This window comes from Neolamprologus brichardi, chromosome 6 (genome assembly GCF_056152115.1).
Source record: "Neolamprologus brichardi isolate AB-2024 chromosome 6, ASM5615211v1, whole genome shotgun sequence".
Classification (NCBI taxonomy): Eukaryota; Metazoa; Chordata; class Actinopteri; order Cichliformes; family Cichlidae; genus Neolamprologus; species Neolamprologus brichardi.
The window spans coordinates 7,712,664-7,737,492 of record NC_142109.1 but is presented as its reverse complement, the minus strand read 5'-3'; the positions used below and the strand labels follow the sequence as shown (position 1 = coordinate 7,737,492).

At 41.1% G+C, this 24,829-nt stretch overlaps 2 protein-coding genes across 7 annotated transcripts; both read left to right on the top strand.

Annotated features, from left to right (window-relative positions):
• Positions 1-22: 22 nt before the first annotated feature.
• Positions 23-8,702, top strand: LOC102794380 (uncharacterized). 6 transcript variants are annotated; one of them, XM_006804354.1, is made up of 6 exons: positions 23-85; positions 2,384-2,517; positions 4,245-5,197; positions 5,281-5,458; positions 5,562-5,693; positions 6,542-8,702. In XM_006804354.1, the coding sequence occupies exons 2-6, from the start codon at positions 2,400-2,402 to the stop codon at positions 7,240-7,242; spliced, it is 2,082 nt and encodes a 693-aa protein (XP_006804417.1). In that variant the 5' UTR covers positions 23-85; positions 2,384-2,399; the 3' UTR covers positions 7,243-8,702. The 6 variants fall into 6 exon arrangements, with proteins under 6 accessions (XP_006804417.1, XP_006804416.1, XP_087697705.1 ...); XM_006804353.2 differs by having other exon boundaries at positions 29-230; XM_087841579.1 differs by lacking the exon at positions 23-85 and adding an exon at positions 254-613.
• A 904-nt stretch (positions 8,703-9,606) lies between these two features.
• gaa2 (alpha glucosidase 2) lies at positions 9,607-22,848 on the top strand. The gene is made up of 21 exons (XM_006804355.2): positions 9,607-9,771; positions 10,509-10,610; positions 10,813-11,385; positions 12,523-12,668; positions 12,903-13,068; positions 13,343-13,439; positions 13,948-14,067; positions 14,965-15,083; positions 15,226-15,357; positions 15,447-15,557; positions 16,716-16,829; positions 16,936-17,020; positions 17,100-17,217; positions 17,333-17,466; positions 17,664-17,815; positions 18,052-18,200; positions 18,279-18,420; positions 18,509-18,607; positions 19,915-20,079; positions 20,283-20,429; positions 21,404-22,848. Exons 2-21 carry the CDS (start codon positions 10,524-10,526, stop codon positions 21,464-21,466), a joined length of 2,919 nt encoding a protein of 972 aa, XP_006804418.1. The 5' UTR covers positions 9,607-9,771; positions 10,509-10,523; the 3' UTR covers positions 21,467-22,848.
• Positions 22,849-24,829: the final 1,981 nt, after the last annotated feature.

Here is a 24,829-nt window from a genome sequence, read left to right as displayed (position 1 = left end):
AAAGGCCAACCGGAAGTTCCGACGATACTTGAAGCTAGAAGCTAAAGCTAGAAAGGTTGTCATCAAATCCAAACGCTTATTTGCCGTAAGTCATTAGTTGACATTAATTTGACACACTGTGTGAACACATGAGCATGAACCCAAGGGAGATGTAGAAATATTTCCAGGTCGTCTCCATAAACTTCTGTCGCGCGACTACTTTTTTACCTGGGGGAAAAATCTATACAGAGGTTGGTCAAAATGTCTATTGTCTGTTGTTAAGTGTTAGCTAGCTGAGTTAGCGTCGTTTGCAGAGCTTAGGGGGAGTCTGCGCAAATTTATCACTTTTAACGTCGGAGCATGAAACGGTGGGACCTGTTATTAGTTGCTGAATATCGGTTGTAGTTTAAGGGGGCTGTTAGCTACCTGCTAAGATGAGCATAGCTGGTAAACGTTAGTGGCTAGCTGTTTAATAACAGTGGATGGAGGCAGAGATGGTGGCTGACCAAAGCGCTGGTCACCGCCGCGTCACGACTCACAGCCATCATTCAGCCTGAGGTCAAACTGTCTATACTATGTGCGTCTGCTCCGGCTGAGATGGCTATTCATTGCCACGACTTATATACACCAACAGGTCAGTCATTCAGGCTGCTGCTTAACTTAAGTCAACATTAATGTGACACTTCATGGTTGGAGACAGATTAGCCCCTCCGAGCTAATGCTACTGAGCTAGCCGAGACACTCAGTTGACACAGATGTATGCGTACAGCTTCCCCCACTGCAGACCACTTCAGAGCTTGCTGAATTATTTTATTTATTTATTTATTTTTACACCGAATTCACAGTAATATAGGTCACTGAAGAGGCAGCTCAGAATTAAAGGCCCAGCCTGGTTCACCTCCTCTACAGAGCAGCATCTAAGCTGCCCAAGTGTCCTTGAGCAGGACGATGGAGGCAGTTTGCTCACTGTGACAAGAATGCCTTTATTACTCAGATCTAAACTTAAGCAGACTGCAACCAAATGAAGAGAACATCAGTCACTGTGAGCCCCAGTGGGTTATTTGTGGCATTAAATAAAATCAACCTAATGAGGTAATCACAGCTGGGTTAAATAAAAATCTGTGGCTCATTATGAAATGTAATAATATCAGAAACAACACTGTAATCATTTGAGATGCCCCACTTGTGAATTTATGTACCCATACTAGTTTTTAAATACGTGTTTTTTTTCTTTAGCTGTTATTCTGTCTTTTGTGCCAGAGAAATAAATAAATCTTTATTTAAAAAACAAACAAACAAAAAAACAAACATCTTTCTGCTCTTCATCACACTGTCTTTGAACATTTAGCCACCACAAAATTGATAACACAACAGATAAACATCGGCCACTGCCAACAGTAAATCTCATCATCTGCCAATCGCAGTCAGCAAGAACACTGGCCAAGGCCGATGTCTGCCTGATATATTAATGCATTTGTAATACACATCTATTTTATTGCTGCCAGTATGTCATGCTTAATTCTGATAAACATTTAATCCTAATAAGAAGTACCCTGAATATTGTTTCTGCAAAGAAATATGTTTTCTGTGTGGTCTGTGCTTGTGACATTTGGAATCGTTATCACCCAAGTAAACAACTTACATACATACATACATACATACATACATATATACAATAATTTTTTTCCCTTTCTTCACAATGTGCTGATCCAAATCAGGAAATGAGAGAAAATTATATTTATGATAAATAAAACTACTCAGGAAGCCAAATTAGGAAATTATGTTTAGATGTCCCTTTGTAATGTAATGCTAAAATACTTCTTATGTTTTTGCTCTCATTATTTCAAATGCAGCACGTGCCACCGTGGCAGCACGGTGGCACGGTGGTTAGCACTGTTGCCGCACAGCAAGAAGGTCCTGAGTTCAATTCCAACATCAGGCCGGGGTCTTTCTGTGTGGAGTTTGCATGTTCTCCCCGTGTTTGCGTGGGTTCCCTCCGGGTACTCCGGCTTCCTCCCACCGTCCAAAGACATGCAGCTTGTGGGGATAGGTTAATTGGATAATCCAAATTGTCACTAGGTGTGAATGTGCGAATGAATGTGAGTGTGAATGGTTGTCTGTCCCTGTGTGTTAGCCCTGCGACAGACTGGCGACCTGTCCAGGGTGTACCCTGCCTCTCGCTCTATGACAGCTGGGATAGGCTCCAGCGCCCCCCGCGACCCTGAAAAGGATAAGCGGAAGCGAATGGATGGATTATTTCAAATGCATGTTTTAGACCTATAATATAGGGGCCAAAAGGAAAAAGTCTAAAACAAGTCTGATGCTTTTGGCCAACTGCAGACAGTAGTTTGGTGTGAACTATTACTTTGGTGTTTGTTTACTGACAGTTATTCACCTTTATCAGGCTGTATATTTGAGAGATGGGCTCTGAAAACCCAGAAGACTTTGGTTCAGTTGTGATCCTTACTGAAGATGATCAGCAAGAGATTGGAGGGCTGATCAACTCTGATGGTGAAGAAGTGGATTTCTCAGATCTGAGTGAGTAAAAAAAAAAAAACAACAGCAAAAATTAACCAGCGACAAGAAAAATAGAAACTAGCGATGTTTTAAATACTGTGTGAGTCGTAGGAGTTTTGATTCTTGTGGTTTGTGGTGATTTCCTGTGTGAGGCATGTACCTTCCTGTATTATTCAATGTAATTCAACACAGTAGCAGTATAACTGTTTGCGGAAAATTGGAAGTTCTCACGTTAGGCGCATTTGTTAATCTAATTAACTGGACAGAGAGTGTCATCTGTGCATGTCCTCTCCTCATTAATGGCCTATCGGAAAAGGCATTTTTGGCTTTCTTTCTCTCAGATTTAGTTAGTTTCAAAGAAAGTACAGTTTTACACCTGCAGTGTTTATTCTGTTTAAAATCAGACTGTGGTTTGTTGCAGTTTGTTTGTGCAGATGTGAACATGGTGATCGCACGCTGGTGTGGATGAAAACAGCTGGACCGAGACCCTTGGTCTCAGTTCAATTCCAAACAAACTGTAAAGCGTTTCATTTATAGCATGAATGCAATCTGACCCAGCTACCAGATATATGTTGCAAGTTAGAGCTAAACACTTCCCTTTAGCCATGTATGCATTGCATTCTGGGATGCGGGCGGGTACCATAGTACATCAGTACGGCCTATTAAGTAGCTGTGATATGAGCATAAATTCTCCATGTTCTCCACTCATCCAGAACACAGCACCTTCTTCCTGTATTTACTTTCAGTAAATAAGTGGACTGGATATTCTCACATGGGTTTGTAGTGACACATTTGGTTCCTCTGTGTGAAAAGAAACCAAATCACAGGAAAAAGCTACAAGTTTACAAACCCATAAACTTATTTACACCAGAGTAAACAAACTATAGATGGAAAAATGCTCTAATATACTTCTCAAGAAGAATTATTTCCAAAGGTCCTGCAGCTGCTCTGATCTGCCACTAGTTTTTTTTTTTTTTTTTTTTTTTTGAAGAAGCATAGCCTGCTTCTGAAATTGTTAAATAAATTGGTAAGAGAAAAACTAAAATAAGTGAATATAGCCACTTTTGGATTTTGGCAAAAACAGTAGTGATAATGTTTGATCTAAGATGGGGAAGAATCCATCACTTTTGACCATCTTCACAAAGTGTGTCTGAGTTTATTAGTTAATTAATTTTTTTTAGACAATCACCTCAGTTGGTTCAGAATTTTAATTTTAATGAATCATGTGACTGTGTATTTGGTGACGATCAGAGAGAACTATGCGATCCATGATTAGTTTGACTGGTGAGCAATCTTCTTGCTCTCATTTTGATTGCTCAGTGGCTGCTAATCAGCCGGCCCCGGCACTTCCTGTCTCGTGTGTCCATGTCTGCAGGCTGGTTACGTTGCTGTTGATATCCTAAAGCTGTCTCTCCAGAGAGTCTCTTCCTCCACGGTAAGACAGATGCCAGCTTCACTGACAGAACTTATTGTACGGTCCAAATGAGGACCATCTTCAGCAGCTACATTCGAAGGACGTGGAGCTGGAATCTGTGTGCAGGATGAAAGCTCATTGGAGAGGCTACTGACTCTATTGTTTAATTTTTTAGTTATTTGGGAACTGTTTCAAAATTAAATATTGGCAGTTACCTCGCCCAGTCAGCTTTATAGACAACATCTGGTAACCTGATTTCTGAAGTGCTTATAAGCATGGTGTTAGTTGTTCACACAGATTCTTGGTTGCTGATCTGTTCTTTGTGTTTCCACAGGAGTGAGTGCCATCCCTGGCGCCATACCTGCAGATGCTCCCTCAAAGACATTTGGTCCAAGCGAGAATGAAAAACCGCCTTCTCTTCACACCTGCTCAGTATGTGGAAAAGACTTTCCTTATGCCTCTAAGCTTCAGCGTCACCTACGTACTCACTCGGGAGAGAGGCCTTTCCCGTGCTCCATGTGTGAGAAGAGATTTCCAGAAAAGGGGCTTCTCATGATCCATGAAAGGGTTCACACTGGGGAAAAGCCATTCCCTTGCACTTTCTGTGAGAAAAGATTTGCCAGTCAGGGGGAGCTCCGGCTACACCGGCGGACACACACTGGTGAGAGGCCTTACCACTGCTCCATCTGTCTAAAGAGCTTTTCTCGTCACTGGCACTTGAAAACGCACTTGGAGGCAATGCACTCTGAGGTTGTCGCAGGCTTTACGAGGAAGAAATTTCCCTGTTCAGACTGTGAGAAAAGCTGTAACTCAGCTGCTGAATTGAGGGATCATCAGAGGACTCACACTGGAGAAAGACCCTTCCAGTGCTCTTTCTGTGACAAACGCTTTGCCTTGTCCGGTACACTTGTAAGACACGAGCGTCTCCATACTGGCATCACGCCTTACCACTGCTCTGACTGCGGAAAGACATTTGCACAGCAGTGGACCCTGACCACACACATGCGGACTCACACGGGAGAGAAACCTTACAGCTGCACGCAGTGCGATAAGTCTTTTGTTGCTCCTGGAGAGCTTCGGAGGCACACCAGGATTCACACTGGGGAAAAGCCATACACCTGCGCAGACTGTGGGAGGCACTTCTCATTGGCAGGAACTCTCAGAAACCATAAACGGTCATGCACACAGAGCAAGAAGGAGTCGGATACAGAGGTTGTGTCAGACTTAGTTCAGGCTGCAGCTGAAGAATCTTCCCAGCGAGATCTGGCCAGCAGCATCAGCTCTGAGGTAGTGGCAGTACACAGATATGCAAAAGTAGTATCTCTGTGTTTTATTTACTTCCATTTCTTCTTCTGAAATTGTGTTTTTAGGTGTCTGTCAGTCAGACTGTGCCTTGTGCAACTGAGCCCACTTCCGCAGAGGGTTTTAAAAAAGCAGCTCAGTGTGAAAATACCCCGGAAGGACCCATCGGCCAGCCGGACGACACTGCTCCCACCCCACATATGAATGTAATCGTGAAAGAGGAGGAAGAAGAGGAACCATTGTGCGGTAAGTAAACATGACATTCCAGAGTGTCTTTTTACGCATTAAGAGGAGTGTAAACATGTTTGATCAGCAGTGCTGTTTTTGTGTTGTTGTTGTTTTTTCCCAGTGGAAGAAACTCCAGAGCAGGTGTCTGTTGGTGAGGACTGTACCATACCAGAAGAAACTGAAAAGCAGCGTCAGGAAAGCACCACAGAAATTAGTATTACAGTAAAGGAGGAAGAACAGCAACCTCTCAATAGTAAGAATACACAACAGCAAATCCTACTGCTGATGAGTAGTCACTAACTGGGATGTGGGTAACTAGGTTATCTAATATCCCTTTTCCACTAGTATCTACTTGACTGGGCTCGACTCGGTTTTTAAGGTTTCCCATTAGGAGGTAGTACCTGGTAATCAAATCCGTCATTTTTGAAACCTGGCAACAAGGGAAATGGCCACACAAAAAACAATACAGTGGTACCCGAGTCTGAGAAAAAGCCACACACTGAGCAGCAGATATACCATCATTTTGTCATACTCCTTTGGCGGACCTTCGCTGGACCTTCGCTGGTGTTGCTATAACGACTCCGAGTATACTAGGTGGTTCTCGATTGCAGTGGAAAACAACCAAAACTGAATCAAGTCGAGTTGAGCCAAGTAGGCACAAGTGGAAAAGGTCTACGTGTTGTCTAAAGTGGCTGGGCAAGAATATGTTCTTTATCCCAGATTTAGAGCAGCATTAAGTAACACTATATAGCAGTCGTTTAAAGAGGTGGGGGGAAAAAAAAGGTAATTATAGGTTATTGTTGCACATAATTCTTCTGGACTTTGACTTTCAATGGTGAAAGCTGTTGGATGACAGCCCTCACTTTTTTTAAAGCAACAACAACATCTTAAACCAGTAATTTTACTTTACAATGTAACAGGAAACTTGTTAGATGTAATTTAGCTAAATATGATGCTTTCCCATTTTAGAAATAAGGAATGGCAGACACTGCATCAAACTTATATTCCAACATACAATATCTAGTAGCTTTAACTTTTTGTTTGTTGTTTTTGGTGGTTTCAAATGGCTTGTTTTAGCTCTTCATATTTACATTTCCACAGTGTCTGGAAAAGATCCCGAGCATGTTGCAAACAGTGAAAAAGAATGCCCTCCAGCACCGCCAGTGCGGGGAGAGTCAAATAACAACATACCAAAGAGCTCTTACTGCTGTGGCCTCTGTGGAAGAGACTGCCACAAGATGTCTGCGCTTCAGATCCACATGCGAATTCACTCTGGAGAGAAGCCGTACCGCTGCACCCTGTGCGGGAAACAGTTCACCCAGAAAGGGCAACTCAAAGGTCACTATAAAGTTCACACAGGAGAGAAACCGTTTTCCTGTCCGGACTGTGGGAAGAGCTTCGCCCACTCGGGGGCCATGAACAGACATCGGCTCACGCACACAGGAGAGAGGCCCTACCACTGCTCCGTGTGCGACAGGAGCTTCAACCAGTCCGGCCGCTTGAGGGAACACGAGAAAATCCACTTAGGTGAGAAGTTTGACTGTCCTGAGTGTGAAAAGAGTTTCACACGAGCTTCAAGCCTAAAGAATCACTTCAGGCTCCACACAGGAGAGAGGCCTTATGGCTGTGACATCTGTGGGAGAGGCTTCAGCCGCTCACAAAGCCTCAGGCTCCACAGACGAAAACACGAGCAGATTCAGACTGAGGAGGAGTCTGCGTTCAATATGAGGAATGATGACTTCTCACACAGCGATGATAACTCTCCAATTAATATGTGCATAACAGACAAGAAAGATGGATGATGTATTTAAAAGACATGTACCTGTAGTATTATTAAGACTTCAGACAGTAAAACAGGAACAAGGTGATGTGGAAATAAGGGACTACCTCTGTGATTAGAACTTTATTCATACTTTTGTGTGGTTTTTCACACTAGGGATGTGCAGCACTAGTCAGGCAGGCGACTACATGTTGCTTTCCTCACTAGTCATCGCAAGAAATGTTAGCGCTATAAGCAAAATATTCATATTTCTTAATGTATAATGCCAGTAAACTGTTCTAAGGTGTTATGTAGGAGTGTAGCCCCAGCAGCACGCCTCTCTTTCTTTCTGTGACAAGAACCTGAAAGCAAGCAATGTGAAAAACAAGCAGACGACAGATGCACTAACCAGTGCGGTATGGAAGTATTTTGATCTTTTAAAAAAGTGAACAGCTGCATGTAGGCCATGGCAGAAACTGCTACTGGAGCGGTGCATGAACACAGTCTGCACAGACGTGTGGACGTTTACCTGCACGGACAGAAACGTTAGCCACACCTGGTAAACTAACCTTGTACACTAACGTTGTGTGGGCAGTGCTAGACACGGCTCAGCACACATTTCAGCTGCATTATAATATGGTTGAACATTTAAAGAATGTGATTAGCTGTTTTAAATGGGTCTCAAGTACACAAGCAGTATATGTGCGTCTACTAGACTGAAATTTTACTGTCATAACTTTTTTTCTCACATTGGTTGACTGGTCCGATTTTCTTTTCATTAGTTTTTTTCCCGAATTTACATGAAAATAATACTAACTTTAAAAAATGTAACTCCCTGAAGAGTGTAGACAGGCTTCTAAATAGATACACACCAAGTGATGTTCATTAACACCAACCAAACATATTTCTACTAATTTATGTAACATCTTGGAAAGTGTTTAAAATTCTACATGTTGGAGGTCACTTTTACCTAACTCTGTCACTGATTATCTGTCCTGGAGCCACTGGAATAGTCCACTCACACTTATTATTATGAGTGACTGATTTAAAAGTCTGTGATTACACTTGTTTTTCATGCAGTATTTGTTATCAGGCTAATAGTGTATGTGGAAATTTGGTTGAATATTTTTGTACTAAGCGTTATAGTGGCCCATTAAGCAGTTTAAGAATCAGGTTAATCTGAACCTTCTTTCAGACATTTAGCCAGAAATGAAACAAAATGTCATAAAATAAACAATAATGAAGCCAGTCTTCTGTAAGTGGCGAATGCTTATTAAGTCTTGTTTTCGATTGTTACTTATTAGCCAGATAACAATTCGGGTTCACCTGATTTTGTCGTCTTTTAAAGGCCGAGTAACCGACATGATTAAAGGTACCATCCTCTAATTCTGTGATGCTAAAGGCAATAATTTGAAGCCATGTAGGTGGTTAATTATGCCATGTGCTGCCTCTGTCTAAATGTATGGGACATGTCATGTTGAACAATAAAAGTTCTAAACACTACTTTGTTTGTGATTTCAGGACCTGAATATGCTGGGCAGGTTTAATATTGTAGTTTTTGCAAAGACCAGAACGATGCAGTCTATGGCAAACTTAAAAGAACCTTGCAGTGACAACATGTGGAATAAAGTAACATGATTACCAGCTACAGTGAACAAATAATATAATGCATATGATTCGGAAAAGCAACGTTCTACAGTGAGTGAATATGTTTACTCTGGAATATATTTTGATCATTTAATTTGAGCCCCATTAAGCTACTTAAGGAGGACTGTATTTTTTACTTTATTTATTATTTTTATACTTTGCAAAGCAATTATCCAACACAAAATCCTGTTTACACTATTGTGCATCACAAGTTTCACAAATGAAAATCTGTAAATCATATTTCTCCATCTGAGACTAAAAATGTTTCAAATTGGGACAGCCATTTTTCTACGTTTTTCTTTTTTTCTTAACTGATTTTCTTTTTTTTGTTTCAATTTTTTTTGTTTGTTTGTCTGATTCCTTGAAATTGGGAAAATAATTTGAAATTTTGGGATACCAAGCTGAAATTTTGCAGTAATAACTTGAAATTTTTACTTATGTTTTTTTCAGTCATGATAGATGTTGGTCATCTAATCGCCTCCACATATTGCCACCACTTTCACAGAAGTCCCAGCTGCGCCTAAAGGCAGCACCGCTGAGAGGAAGCGTTCTTCTGACCAGTGTTGGGAAACAAAAAATTACTAACATATGGTCGGTAATTTTTATTTTACCGACCATATATATATATATATATATATATATATATCTCAACACGAGATATTCGTTTGTAGAGCATAAAGGCTGTATGCTCAAAGTTTGTTGGAGGGGACTGCGTCAAACGGAAGTTGTTGGAATTACGAGGTATTCTGAAAGCGCCGTAGAGATAAATAAACGCACACCGCGCCGAGCAGGCTGTGGTGGCAGAGGTTATTAACACTACGAAAAATTTAGCTTCGTAACGCGTAATTTAAAGCTAACTTTGGGCTGTATAATGCACCTCTGCGCCTGCAGAGAATAAAGCATATCCGTTTGGACGTCGCTAAAGGTAACACTCCTGTCTGTAAACGTTTGCTAAACTTAAGACTGCTGCTAAAGTAAGCTAACGCTAACGTACGTAACCTTAATGAAAAACAATAGCGTACCACTGTAGCAGGCTAGGGTGAACAGCTGTTTTATCTATTGCTTAACACCTGTAAATAAATCTGGAATGAATTTAGAGGCCGTACGTCTCCTAGGTGAACTTTGACATTCACGTGTATATCTACGCAGTAGCTAGCTAAAGTTAGCCACAAGTTGTTCAGGACCTCTCATTAGTGTGACTGGGAATAACACCGCAGCTTGGATTACGATATTAAAATATAAATTTCATTAAATTCCTCTCTTTGTTTATATAAGCTAATATAACTGCAGTTAACGCGTTTTTTCCGCATGTGTGACCTTTACTTGAAGGCTAAACTTGCTGCAGTTCAAGATGCAGCCTGCTCAGTATATTACTCACGGAACAGCTGGTGTATGGTGGTATTAGGCACATTAATTGTGACATTTATTACAGTTGAGTAAATGCCTAAATGTTAAACCTAATGCTTAATAAACATTAGACATCGCAGACACTGTAGTTTGTTTGTATATTTTTTCCATTGTGCTCATTGCATTGAAATGGGAGAAACTAAATTTCACTTCACTGTTTGTCATGCACTTTTTCCAGCAGCTTCACACAAAGGAAATGAATCATGGCTGCATGTCTCTACTGATTTTGCTCTCCTCTGTCTCTCACTGTCATAGACTCTTATTGCCACAATGGTTTCCTACAAGAAGTTGAATCCTGAAGATGTCCAGTTTTCTAGCACAGTTTTGTCAGAAGAGCCTGTTCAAGGCGAGGCTTCAGTGAGTTAGCTTGTTTTTATGAATCTGTTTGTCATTTTATAATCCGTAGAGCAGAAATACTGTGCCTTACAATCTTACGTTTTAGTATATTATCTCTTTCATTAGGATGACTCACAAGAATTAGGATCTTTATGAGCAAAGTCTGTATTACTGTACTGCTCAGTGCTTAAACTGGATTTTTACTTCATTCCTGTGTTTCAAGGCGCTGGAGCCAGAGGACGCCTCATTGCTTCAACGTGGACCTTCATGCTCCGTCACCACGGGCCTCCTGGTGATCGGCTGTCTCCTGCTGGTGCTCTGTGGAGCATGGCTACTGGGTGCTGTGTTATGGCTGCACACTCCCAACCAACAGGAGCATAAACCGCCGCTGCCGGGCCCAGGACAAACACCGGGCCCCAAAGTGCAAACATCAGCGAACGATACTGCTGCCTCTTTCCGAAGTGAGGCATGCAGTCTGATACCAGAGGCGTGGAGGTTTGATTGCTACCCTGAAAGAGGGGTGGTTGTGACCCGAGAGCTGTGCGAGGCAAGGAACTGCTGCTTTATCCCTGCGTCCACCGCTTCCCCCTCTGCCAGTCGCCCGTCAGGGAAAAATGGAATCCCTTGGTGTTTCTATCCTTCAGAGTTCCCTTCGTACTCGCTCGTGTCACTAAATGACACGCTGCTGGGACAGAAAGCTACGCTCGTGAAGGAGGTGAAGACGTATTACCCTGGAGACATCCTCACCATAGAAGTGGAGATGCGTTATGAGACGGACAAGCGGCTGCGTGTCAGGGTGAGTAGAGGTTTCACATTTAGTCATGGAAAACATAGAAGGGCAAAATTTTGGAAACTTACAAGTTGATGAATACATTTTGCTCATGTTAATGTATTAAAGAGCCTTTAAAACTTATAATTCATGCTGTGTTTTTGCACTGATCTTCTGTTTCTCTGTTTTTCATTTTCTTAATTGGAGGAAGCAACAGACCAATAAAAGAATTAGTATTTGGTTTAAATAAAGGGGTACTATGTAAAGGCTGTAATTTGGAAATTGGCACAGGCTAAACTGCCTTATAGTCTTAAATAAACATGATTGTTGGACAGCGATAGTTAAGAAACTTTATATGAAATGACTGAGTCACACTGTAAGAAACCTAAATGTGGAAAAAAGATGGGCAGATGGACTTCCAGTGCACACATCTGTTGATTCTTGCTTTGCATATTGTCAAGAGATTTATTCTAAAAGACACTTCTTCAGCTGAGAGTCAGAGAGTGGAGACACACACGCTGCAGATTTTACTTGCAAGGGCGGTCACAGAGCACTCACATCAGAGTGGGGGCCCTGTGAAGTGCGCTCTGTTACCGCTCTAGTTTTTATTTATATACAAAAGTAATACAATAGTGAATACATCTGTTCATAGACAGAGGAATGTTAGAGCGTATGCAGGTGTGTGTGTGTGTTGTGGGATTCAGAAGGGAGTGGAGATAAGAGTGGTTCAGCTCTTATTATCGCTGTGGGAAGAAACTAAGAAAGAGAACAGAACAAGTTTTTGTAGTGAACAACAGTCTAACACATCTAAAAGGTCATCATGCAGTATTCTATCATATGCAAACTTATATCATTAAAAGTCTATACTGACTACCAAGTACAATTTTCCATTGACACATATAAAACAAACATGTTGACCTTTGCACTGTGATCATTTTATTGATTAGTATTCATGACAATAAAGATAAGAGAAACTACACCTGTCTATTACAGATGTGAGCAAAATTTGCTCTCCTTTGCATTTCATTTTTCATTTCATCAGGCTCAAATCTAATCCTGTAAGTTTGCTTGATTAATTAAGTTTTTTTTAGTTTTTTTTTTTAAATTCTGATAAAATGTTTGTAATAATTACTGCCAGTTAACCACAAATTGTTCTCCATCAAGATCACCGACCCTTCAAGCTCACGGTTTGAAGTTCCCATCTCCGTCCCCACCGTCACCAACAAGACAGAAAGCCCAGATTATATCATCGAGCTCTCAAAGCAACCATTTGGTCTTGTGGTGAAGAGGCGCTCAACAGGAGCAGTACTGTAAGTCTGAGCTGAATGGGACATTCTGAAATGTGAGGAATAAAGTATCTGATTCAGAGGGATTTTTTTCCCACTTGCGGCTCTGTGTTGTAGGTCTCATTTGGCTTACGTTGAAGAAAAGGGCTATAGTTAGATTTCCTCATTCATATACATATTAGTTACTCTGAACTGTATATATGTATTCAGTTATGAAATAACAGTCTCATTAATGCTTGTCCAAATGTTTCCTGTTAGTCTGAACACCACTGTGGCGCCTCTCTTCTACGCGGATCAGTTCCTCCAGTTCTCCACTTCCCTACCTACGCAGTTCATTTATGGCCTGGGTGAGCATCGCTCCACCTTCCTGCACGATGTCCACTGGAACACGCTCACCATGTGGGCTAGAGATGTGCCTCCAACGGTAACCATCGGTCACAGACACAGCTGCTGTTTGATCCCACAGATGTTCACGTTAATATCGTTTTTGTCAGTGAAATGATCAGTTAGTTATTGTGTCTGATTGTCTTTGATGCTTTGCTGCCATGCTCTCACGTTTGCAGTTAATTCACAAAGCTGTTGCAGGCTGTCTTTGGAGGATGACAGGAGGCTGAATTAATTTTGTTAACTGGCTGGATAAAACTGCCGATTACATGAAATGTATTGTAATATCTTTGCATTCTTCTTCCGTACTGTAGGAACAGACAAACCTGTATGGGGCTCATCCATTTTACCTGGCAATGGAGGATGGAGGGAACGCACACGGCTTCTTCCTGCTGAACAGCAATGCAATGGGTCAGTCTGTTAGTCACCCTAATACCTCTGGTTTCACAATGTGCAATAGGTCACATACACAAACACTCAGGAGCAGCAGAATAAAATGCTTAAGCTTACAAGTCAAGTTCACATGACAGCAGCTGACAAAGTTAAGCAATTTCATAAAAGCAGAAGTTACAAATGGACTTTCCAGTGTGTGAAGATAAACTTCATATCATACTCAGATGTCATATTGATTATTCAGAGCTTTGCCAACACAAACTGTAAAACGATTTGCAATGTACTGAAGTTTTAATAAGATTTGTTTCATTTTGCAATTGAACTAAGTTATGTTGAAAATCACCTTTAGATTATTATACAGACCTTTGTTCTTTTCTGTGTTTGTGTTTTCTGTGTTGTTCTTTCACAAACTGAAGATGTAGTTAGGAAATGAGAATAATCAGCTGATACCTTACTCTATTTTTTTCTTAAGTGCACGTTTCTTTTGATGAAAAATGTCTCATCAGTTTCTTATCTGTTTTGTCAGACGTGGTCCTCCAGCCTACCCCGGCCCTTACCTGGCGTACTATTGGTGGGATCCTTGACTTTTACATTTTCCTTGGTCCTGATCCTGGTTCAGTGGTTCAGCAATATGTGGATGTTGTAGGTCAGTAGTAGCACTGTGATGAGATGCACTTATATGTAGGCATGTGTACTGCACCCTGATCCATGTTTTCATGGGAGAAAACCTCAAAAATCAGACAACCACCCTTTGAGCAAACACTTTGCAAAAGTGGGAAGGAAAAACTCCCTTTTAAGTGCTCTACTGGGGTGATGCAGTACTATGTCAAGATAAGATGGAGCCTGATTATTCAAGACCTTGTATAGACTTATCACCTCGTGTGATAAGTAGGATTTTAAATTTGAGTTAGGATTTAACAGGGAGCCAATGAAGAGGAGCCAGTATAGGAGAAATATTATCTCTCTTTCTAGTCCCTGTCAGAACTCTTGCTGCAGCATTTTTGGAACAACTGAAGGCTTTTCAGGGAGCTTTTAGAACAGTCATATGAATGACAGTAGTCCAGCCTAGAAGTAATAAATGCATGAACTAATTTCAGCGTCACCCTGACAGGATAATTTTAGAGATGTTGCACAAATGGAAGAAAGCAGTCCAACATATTTGTTTAATATGTGCATTGAAGGACGTGTCTTGGTCAAAAATGACTCCAAGGTTCCTCACAGTGTTACTGGAGGCCAAAGTAATGCCATCCAGACTAAGAATCTGGTAAGACAGATACTTACTCATCCAGGTTTTTATGTCTTCGTGACATTACTGTATAGCATTAAGAAGAAGAATTAAGGAAGAAGACATTCTGTATAGCAATGAAAATGTATTCTAGGCCTGAGGGAAGCATGTGAAATGTAAACAAACTGGTCCCAGCATAGAACCCTGTGGAACTCCATTATATAAATAACTCCAGCCTATTGCCTCTGTCACCTTGAATTTGTCCTTTTTTTGTTTTGAGAATCGCCGCTTTCTTTTCATCCATCTTTGTTGACACAGGATACCCAGCAATGCCAGTCTACTGGGCCTTAGGATACCATCTCTGCCGATGGGGCTACGACACGAGTAATTCTACGTGGGAGGTTGTCAAGAGCATGAGGAATTATGGGATACCTCAGGTAATTTCTTTTGTAGTACGTGTCAGTGATTTTAGTCTTTGTTCTTTTGTAATTAACCCTAAACATATGCATTTCTCTTAAGTAGCTTTAGGATGAGTGAATTCATTTTATTATTAATAATAATGAGTCTGTTTAATCGCAGGATGTCCAATGGAATGACATTGACTACATGGACAAATTTATGGACTTTACGTATGAATCAAAAAAGTTTGACACACTACCTGAACTGGTCAGGGACCTACATGCTCATAACCAGCGCTACGTCATGATCCTGGTATGCAAACACACGTGTACTTGGTCTCATGTGTTTTGTGTCTGCTTTGGCATGTGAGTGTTTAAGTGAGTCGTTTATTAATCCTTCAGGACCCGGGTATCAGCAGCACACAACCCGAGGGCTCATACTGGCCCTTCGATGAAGGTGTAAAGAGAGGAGTTTTTATTAAAGATGCTGAAGGGAAAACGCTTATTGGGAAGGTGAGACATGAAGCCACACAACAACATTAACTAAGGCATGTTCTGTGACGCAGGATTAATGAGTTAGGGAAACATGTTGAGCCTAGAACCTGTCTATGATGGTGCTGGGCTTTCTTGTTCCAGAGTAGATTTAAGTATTTTTGAGCCACTTTTCCAATGATTCTTTTGCTGATGAAATAATCAAAGTGCACAGTAGATACTTAGCAGAGATGTTTGTTGTTGTGCGTCTTGTTTCACAGGAATTTTAAGCATAAATATGCCTGGGCCTAATCTGCTGCTAAGTCAGTATTGCTGCTATTAAGATGTTTTTATTGATATTTATCACTTCGTTATGGAGCACATGTCAAACCTGAATACACTTATCTAATGTTAATATTGAGAGTGCACCCAGGGGGGTAAAATAAATACTTTCACTGATGAATTTACAGGATTAACAGTTTTCTGCAACATTCCCCTCTTCTCTATTTTAATGTTGTGTTTTGCTGTAATAAGTCTTTACATCCTTTATCTCTCTTGCTGTTTCTCTTTACTGATTGGGCAGAACTTAATTGGTTCATTTTGTGCAGAAGATGCAAATAATGCATCAGATGCCCGCTTTTATTTTAGCATGCGCAGAGACCCCGGGCTTTCTTTGAAAGCTGCTAACTATCATTGTGATACCTGCTGTCTAAAATCAAATCCCCAATCAAAGAAAGCAGAGTTACACTGAAGCAGCTTCTTACTCCACCAGTTCTTCGATCACTTAAACCCATGTAGACGTCACTGATTCAGAGGTTTTAATAGAAGTGTTCAGTGTCCTGACACAGAATGTGAGAATACATAAACTTTCTGTCTTGAGCATGGAAAGCGACCTACTCCTGACCAGGTTATGTTAAACATAAGTTACCATGGCGATTTAGCAAGACAAAAAGAGAGCCCCGTTCATGTACCAGAAAACTCTGACTTTAGGCTCATCACAGCTCACTCACTCATTAATCTGGGTGGTACTACAGTAGCTACAGTATAGCTGAAAGCTTTTGAAAATTATCCAGCTTCATTAGATCTACGTAATTCAGCTGGACCGGTTCTTAAGTGCAGCCAGGCGAGCCCAATAATAAATGAACATGGTATGAATGTTAAGCATGAATTTAAACTTAAATTCTTTCTTCCCGTTTCCAGGTGTGGCCTGGTCTCACGGCATATCCAGATTTCTCTGATGAAGTGACACATGAATGGTGGTATGACAACCTACAGATGTTCCACGATAAGGTGGCGTTTGATGGATTATGGATTGTAAGTATGAGAACAGTGCAGGCTGTTAAATAAGTAATCACTGACTCCTGCCTAGATGACTCCTTATGATTGTTTAAAGATCTGACAACACTTCACTTGGTTTTAGGACATGAATGAGCCATCAAACTTCCTGGATGGATCGACCAGTGGCTGCCCAACAAACAATCTTGAAAACCCTCCTTACACTCCAGGTAGGAGATTGGCTCTACAACAGAGATCACACTACAAACATACGATACGTTTGGGTTTCATGGGGTCTTCTGCCTTCAGGTGTACTGGGAGGTTTGCTGAGAGCCAAAACCTTGTGTGCCACCGCGCAGCAGAAGCAGTCTATACATTACAACATGCACAGTCTGTATGGACTGATGGAAGCTAAAGCCTCTGCAAGGTTTGATGCTCTCAATACTCACATGTACACACGCAACGGAAATAAAACACTACAATACTTCTTCATTACACACTTTGTCTTGTTGTTTTCACTTCCTCTCTGTCCCCGTGTTCAGCGCTCTGAAGCGAATTGTGGCAAAGAGACCTTTTGTGATCTCTCGCTCCACCTTCCCCAGTCAGGGCATGTACTCCGGTCACTGGCTTGGAGACAACAGGAGTCAGTGGAAAGACCTTTACACTTCTATAGCAGGTCAGAAGTTCAGCAGATACAGATCATACACACTGATGCATAAACGACGACACTGTCGCTGATCTGTTGTCGTAAAACTGCTTATTTGAATTCTTGGATAATCTCTTCTATTATTTATCATTTTGGATTTGAGGATGTTTCATGTGAAATTGTCCGTCTCATCATTGGATATTTAACTCCCATTTCTTTCTGTGCAGGTATGTTGACCTTTAACCTTTTGGGCATCCCGCTGGTGGGAGCAGATGTCTGCGGCTTCAGCGAGGAGACACAGGAGGAATTGTGCGTCCGCTGGACTCAGCTGGGAGCTTTCTATCCATTCACACGAAACCACAACGCCATCAGCATGAAGGTAAGAGTGTCCTCTTCAGTCTATCACTTACAGGTTTAGCTGTGCTTCTAAAAATTGTACTTATTTGTTATTTATAGTTTCATGATGACACCTGAAACTTTTACATCAGTGTTTGTTTTGTAGCTCGAGACTTCATTTGGAGAATCTAAACATGTAACTGCATGTCTACTAATGGATTCATTTTTCTATTTTTGCATCTCCTACCGTGTGTGGGGCTTATTTCTGTGGTTTTACAGCCTCAAGACCCGACAGCTTTCAGCCCGCTTGCTCGCACAGCCATGAAGGAGGCTCTGCTGCTGCGCTACTCTCTCTTCCCTGTTCTCTACACTCTCTTCCATCACGCGCATGTGCACGGACACACAGTGGCTCGGCCAATAATGTTCGAGTGAGTAGGAATCCTAAAAGCACAGATTTTCATGTATTCCGTGTGTTTCCGGGGTGCATAACTTTACATACTCAAAAGGTTTCCCAAAGACGTGAAAGCCTACGGCATCGACAAGCAGTTCATGTGGGGGGAGAGTTTGTTGGTGACACCAGTGTTGGATCCTGGAGTGGACTACGTGGATGGTTATTTCCCTGAGGGTCTGTGGTACGACTATTACACGGTGAGACTCTGTGAGCGATAGTGAGCGGACAGAGCGTATGGTGACTTAATCAGAGTGCCTATATCATGTGTGTTCCTTTACTTCTCAGGGCGACTGTGTGACCAGTAAGGGCGAAGAGCTTCGACTCAATGCGTCTCTAGATAAGATCAACCTGCATTTGCGCGAGGGCTCCATTATACCAACACAGGTAAAAGGTTTTTCAGCTAAAACGGGTCTGTTACAATGCTGGATGCTCAAATTAACCATGGGCAGACTTTTAAATAGTACAGTCAGAATATGTGGCTGTAATCCCTGTAAACCTAAGAGCATCTTACACTGCAGTTTGTTTACTCGAACCAAAATCTGTCATAAAAAAAAACGTGAGAATGTTCAGTCTGCTGATTGGCCAGGTGCGTCTGAGGCGGGAGCAACAAAAGTAAACACAGGAAGAAGGTGCTGTGTTCTGGATGAGTAGAGAACATGGAGATTTTATGCTCATTTTACAGCTACTTGATTGGCCGTACTGACCTTCACATATGTATGGTACTCTCTCAGATCCCAGAATGCAAAGCATGACAGTGGGTACAGGAGCTGCTGTAGCCTAAACCTGCAGCGTGCACCTGTTAGTTTGTTCGGATAGAAGTTGGATCCTGTTCACACCATAAACAATCCACTCTGCAGTAGCACTCAGCAGTAAAAGTGGCAAAGTGTAAGAGAACAAGGTGAAATATTTGCCTTTAACTCCAATATTATTATTTTTGTGATGTTTGAAGGAAATTTAGGCTAAAATGGGACTTTTCACACTTCACGCTGAAGCACTCAACTTTGCTTCACACCGAGGTGAGAATGCAAATGTCTGACTCAGACTGAACATCAAACAGTCTTTAACCTGCCAGCCGGTCAGTAAACCTTGTGTAGCAAGCAGCACAGACCATACTGCACTGTGTAAGGGGGAGGCAGCCCTACCTCGGCAGCTTTCTCGTCAAAACCCCACAGAGCCTTTCCAGAAGTGCCAGCGTGTCTGAAACAGACAATCTCCTGTTGTGTGCTAGATATGAAGGGAAAGCACATACATATCTACACTTGTCAGCCCTGATACATGGGTTATTGGATTTTATTATTTGAACCTTTTGAAACCTCTGCATCTCACACATAAAAAATATAACATTTAATCCAAACACATTCAGATGTAATTCACACAAATTATGCCACAATTTTTATTTTATTTTTATTTTTTGTGCTATAAACAATGATATCTGTGGCTCCATATGCTACCTCCTTGTGTTGGACTTTTGCCTTTTAAAAAAACAAACAAACTCTAAGTCTATGCTGAAAACTGAAGAATACTGAAAACCTGATGTCTTTTCATCCGACGTGTGTGTGTGTGTCTGAATTTTGATTCTACTGGTCAGACGTGTGTGTGTGTGTGTCTGTGTGTCTGTGTCTGTCTGTGTCTGTCTGTGTCTTCCACTTGATTCACATTCATGTTTTCTCTCTGTGTGCATGTTTGAACAGGTACCCAACCTGACCCTGTGGGTAAGCACCGGTCAGCCTCTCCACCTCGTCTCAGCTCTCTCTCAAGATGGTTCAGCCAGTGGAGATCTGTTCTGGGATGATGGAGAGACCATCGACACCTACGAGACCAACCAGTACGCCTACATCATCTTCAGCATTGCTCAGGTGCTCACCTTCATCTATTTAGTAGAATACAGTCATCTACCCTGCGTGTTTGCTCCAGCCTACTTTATCTGACTTCACACATCGTGCCGCTGCTCGTGTAGATAAACTGTGTCTGGACCTGTTTAATTTAGCTCTGCTTTTCAGAGAATCTCACCTGTGTTGTTGAAAAATGGTTTGAGCTTTTTTATTACCTTATTTTGTAGAACACAATGACATCCCAGGTGCTCTCTAACCACATCGAAGCGTCATACATCACTGTGGAGTCGGCCTCCTTCTATGGTGTGAAGGAGAAGCCGAGCAGGGTGTTGGTGAACTCCCAAGATGCACTGTTTACCTACAGAAACAACCAGGTGAGGTTCTGAGTTATGTGGGGTAGTTTTTGTTTTTTTTTGTTTTTAGGTTTGGAAAAAGAAAACTGTGACACATCATCAAAAAACCTTAAAAAGACTGACAGAGCAAACAGGGAAGTGCACATGGTGAAGCAGGTCTGCAAAGCATCACAATTATGTCAACAGAGATGAGAGAAGAAGCGAGTCTGAAATCAGTTTCTCATGACAGCAACCTTTCTCAGTTTAACAGACTGGAGACAACCACATCAGCAGCACAACAGAGCACTCAAGTATCTACTGGGTTTTCCTACCTTTGCAAAAGAGAGACGACCCCCCCCCCCCCCCAAAAAAAAAAAAAAACCAAACCCGGTACCTTCGGTTTTTACCGAAAGAGCTGAAAGATGCTTCCTTGTTAAAGCCGCTAGGTTTCATAAATCAGCCTTGTTTCAGTTTCTAGCACAGGATGTAACTGGATGATAACCCAGTATTTCCATCTTTTTCCTCTTCCTTTATTTTCAATTAAAAATATTTTTAAATTCATTTGATTGTTACTTTACACATTTGTCACACAGTGTGTACAGTGAAAGCTGTCATTTTTTTTTACATTTGGGCATTAAATAATTAATTTGATCAGTTATTTCGAGAAATGCAAAACTTTATGACATTAGTCCAGCACAGAAAAACTGGCAGCAACATGTATTTAAAGTATGAAATGTAAATGTGGTTATCTTAGTTTTATATTATAGAATTTTTTGATGGCATTGTTATAGATTGATGGACAAAAAGCAGTGATTAAAAAAAAAAAAAAAAAAGAGATCAATAATATTATTGAATAAGTCTTGAATAAAATATCAAATTAGTAGATTTTGGCTTAAAACCCTGTAGTACTTGTGCTCGTGTTCTGTAGCTTTAATGCAGACAGCAGATAATGTTGGCTTTAGTTTCACATGAAGATATTCTCCAAACGGTAATGATGCTTTCCTTCCTCTCTGCAGGTGTTAACAGTCGCTGATCTGGGTCTCAGCCTGAGTCAGAACTTCACCATCAGCTGGATGTAAGCAGCCGTGAAGCCACAAGCTTGCACAGCGCGCCATCTGCAAGAATAAGAACAGCCATTTCTTTCAAATTAATTTGGCTCTTGACTCAAAGACACTCGATGCGAAACAGGGATGTCGGGTAATTTACTTCATCGATGGTCGTCGCCCTGTAAAGAGCAGTATTTCACTTAACTCTTCAAACCTTTCCTTGGGATATGCCTGTATAGCTCTGCAGCAAGCGTAGAAATGAAATCACTGGGGCTCAACATTTTCACCATTCAGATGTCCTTGTCAGTGTTTCCACATCTGCATTGGGTGTCTTGCTCGTAAGCTTCGTAAGGGAGGGATTCACTTAAAAAAGATCACAGCTGCTGATGTCAATGCAAACACGCTTGAATACAAAGGTTGGGTGAATGTTAAGAGTTTATACCCGATGATTGGGTATAAAGAGCCAAAGCAAAGTGTCCGTCAGTTAGGAGTGAAATTTAACGTACTCAGGAGCGAGAGGGTCATATTGTAATGTTAATATCATCCTATGCAGGCTTTGCACAATTAGACAAAATCGCCTTCCTGTGCTCGGCATGCTTTGAAAAGCTTGTCATCACTGACCAATAGCAGTTTAGACGCAGCTTTAATGTCTTTGGAAGACCACTCTCTTTGTGTGTATCTGATTTATATTATAGTTTGGTCTGGGTAGTTTATACTAAGTTAATGTAATCAACACTGCATTTTTCATTTTACTTTTGTTCCCTTTTTTAAGTCCTCGTGAGCAGAAAAATGACGTGCAATAAATGAGTGAGAGATAAAATTAGCTTCCTTAAAATGTGACAGCATAGTTCATCATGAAGTTTGTTCCATGTGCTTGAAAGTTGTTTACAGTCTGTTTTGCACTAATTAGTACTGCAATATAGGACAGGTGGGTGTGCCTTATGATTCCTTTTCTTCTTTTTCTTTGTTTTTAAGCATCTCTGCTTTATAACGTCAGCCCCTTATCAACACTGAAGACCATATTACTGTTAAACACAAGAAGGACTTTACTGATTACAAGTGTTGTACAATCATTTTACTGTGACTCGTTGCTCTGACAGAGCAGAATACAAATGAAAGCTAAAACTGGATCCTTTTCCTTGTTTTTAGATCAGCACTGTTCATTTCTGCCTAAATTTGAAATTGATTTAGTACATTTGCCGTGAATTAGTATTTCTCTTGTGGGCAACACTGGAAAAGAATATGCTGACAACGACATGAATGCGTGTTCGTGTGATGTAATCATACTTCAAGTGTCACTGACAGTTTGCAGATTTTATTTTGAAGGTATTATAAATTTTATGTGCTCAAATTGAATTTCAGTTTGACTTTTATTTGAGTGTAACATCAGACAATAAAACATTTCAAAACAAAAAGACTTCCTGTTTTGTTTATTTGTTTGTGTTTTAACTTGATGTACAGTTTTGAGGCCTTCTCTTATAAAGTAGTGAACAGATGTTTTTTGTATTGCTTCTTGAAGTGCTGAAGTAAACTCGCCAGCAGAGGGCACGGTCTCCCAATGACCAGGACAGGACTAAGCAAAGTGCATCCTATGTTCAGTAGGTTGTAGAATCACATTCAACAGCAAGAACTTGAAGTAATCAGTTTCTCTGTAACTTTATCACTCTCACAGCATTGGAGACAGCTGAGGTATTTGGTTGAATCATTTAAACACCTTCATCCTTCTGTTTCTCACCTGTCCTGTTGCAGATTTCTGCTGTCATCAGGATCATTATCCTTTTGCATGACCTAATTTTGGCCAAGCTTCAACTGTCAGACGACCTCACATTTGACTCTAAAATCCTTTGGTATACAGAGGAGTTCAAGGTCAACTCAATGACTTAGCAGCCCAGGTCCTGTGTCTACAGAAGAAGCCCAAATCATCACCCCTCCACCACCAAGCATACTTGTTCTAAAGTTTTGTTTTTCAGCAAATATGTTGCTGTACACTAAAGCCAAAAATCTCTACTTTGGTCTTGCATGTCCAAAGAAAATTGCTCCAGAGGTTTTGCTGTTCGTTCAGACACAATTTGGCAAACCTAAGCTGTGCTGCCATCTTCTGACTTCTAAATAAGGCACACTTGTTCAAACCTTTTCCTGATTTTACTATCATGAAGTTTAACATTTAGCATGCTAACTGAGGCCTGTAGATTCTGATATAACAGAGAAGCTCTTGGGTGTTTTGCAACTTCACTGAAGTCTGCACAATTGTGCATCTGCCAGAGAACCTGCTTTTATAAAGGTACTCACACTTGCTGATGATCACCTCATCAAGTGCATTTGATCAGCACCACCTGGCTGCTACTTACCACCTTAATTATTATGGAAGCAGTAAAGGTGTACTTATAAGGGACTGTGGAGTCCTTTTCTTCCACATGGCTGTAATGGTGTAATTGCCACTGTGGCAACAGAGGATGTTTCTGACACACTTTGTAACATGAGAAGAAACTTAATAATACATTCTCACCCCTCAAAACCTCACCGGGAGTAGCACTTTATCACCAGCAAATGTTCAGTAAGAGTCATTGCACATTGAAATATTTCTTATCAGGAAATGACAATTGTTCTTAACTGAAACTGTGAGCTGTACGGTTAATGTTTACCTTATGCTTATTCATAGTTACTCCTGGAGCTATAAACAAGGTTGAGATCTGTGTATGTGTGTTTGCGCAAATTATAAGGCCACTCTCCTGTCCCTCCTCTTATTTTCTCATCCTATTGCTCTGCTTTTTCCACCTCTTTCTCTGTAATGCTGTTTCCTTTTAAAACTCTCATGCTTTTATTGTGTCTACGGACTAGACTAGACTCTCCACTCTGTGAAAGTCAGAAGTTATTTAGATAACAGTCTCAGGATGTCCGTCATTAAGATACCGGGGTCATCTGAGGACTCTTATAAATCATTTTGACTCTTAAGTGTTGCATGTTCTAGTACGTGTTTCTCGCCATAACAAACTAACTGGATAACATGATGGAAAAGGAGCCCTGACGCTAAGCCAAACCTTTGACCGGATCTCTGAGTCATGACAGTAAACTATTGCTTCGTTGTACCGACAAAAGCTCCAGAAAGTGAAAGTAACAATTGCATGCTGAAATTGTCCTCCATTGCTGATAAACTAGGCTTGCAATAGATGTGTTTTTATTGGCTGTGTGGAAATGTTCACAGGCTAACTGTTTCCAGATGGGACTTTGAGGAGAGCAGATATATCATTCAGCAAAAGGGGGAGGAGAGAGCGCTCAGAGAAAGAGCAGCAGGGGTCTGTCAAAAGCATTCAGCTCTACTGACGAGGGCATTTCCTGTCTGGATTTGGGAGGATTAGGCATTCGTGCGTAGGGGGGTGTTTGTATGCTTTGCATGTG

Excerpts from the sequence above, each read along its gene's own strand:
- LOC102794380 (XM_006804354.1), top strand. The coding sequence starts at position 2,400 with ATGGGCTCTGAAAACCCAGAAGACTTTGGTTCAGTTGTGATCCTTACT. Across the intron at positions 2,518-4,244 it reads AGTGGATTTCTCAGATCTGA|GAGTGAGTGCCATCCCTGGC; the intron begins GTGAGTAAAAAA and ends GTGTTTCCACAG. Across the intron at positions 5,198-5,280 it reads CCAGCAGCATCAGCTCTGAG|GTGTCTGTCAGTCAGACTGT; the intron begins GTAGTGGCAGTA and ends TTGTGTTTTTAG.
- gaa2 (XM_006804355.2), top strand. The coding sequence starts at position 10,524 with ATGGTTTCCTACAAGAAGTTGAATCCTGAAGATGTCCAGTTTTCTAGC. Across the intron at positions 17,816-18,051 it reads ACAACGCCATCAGCATGAAG|CCTCAAGACCCGACAGCTTT; the intron begins GTAAGAGTGTCC and ends GTGGTTTTACAG. Across the intron at positions 18,608-19,914 it reads GCTCCATTATACCAACACAG|GTACCCAACCTGACCCTGTG; the intron begins GTAAAAGGTTTT and ends ATGTTTGAACAG.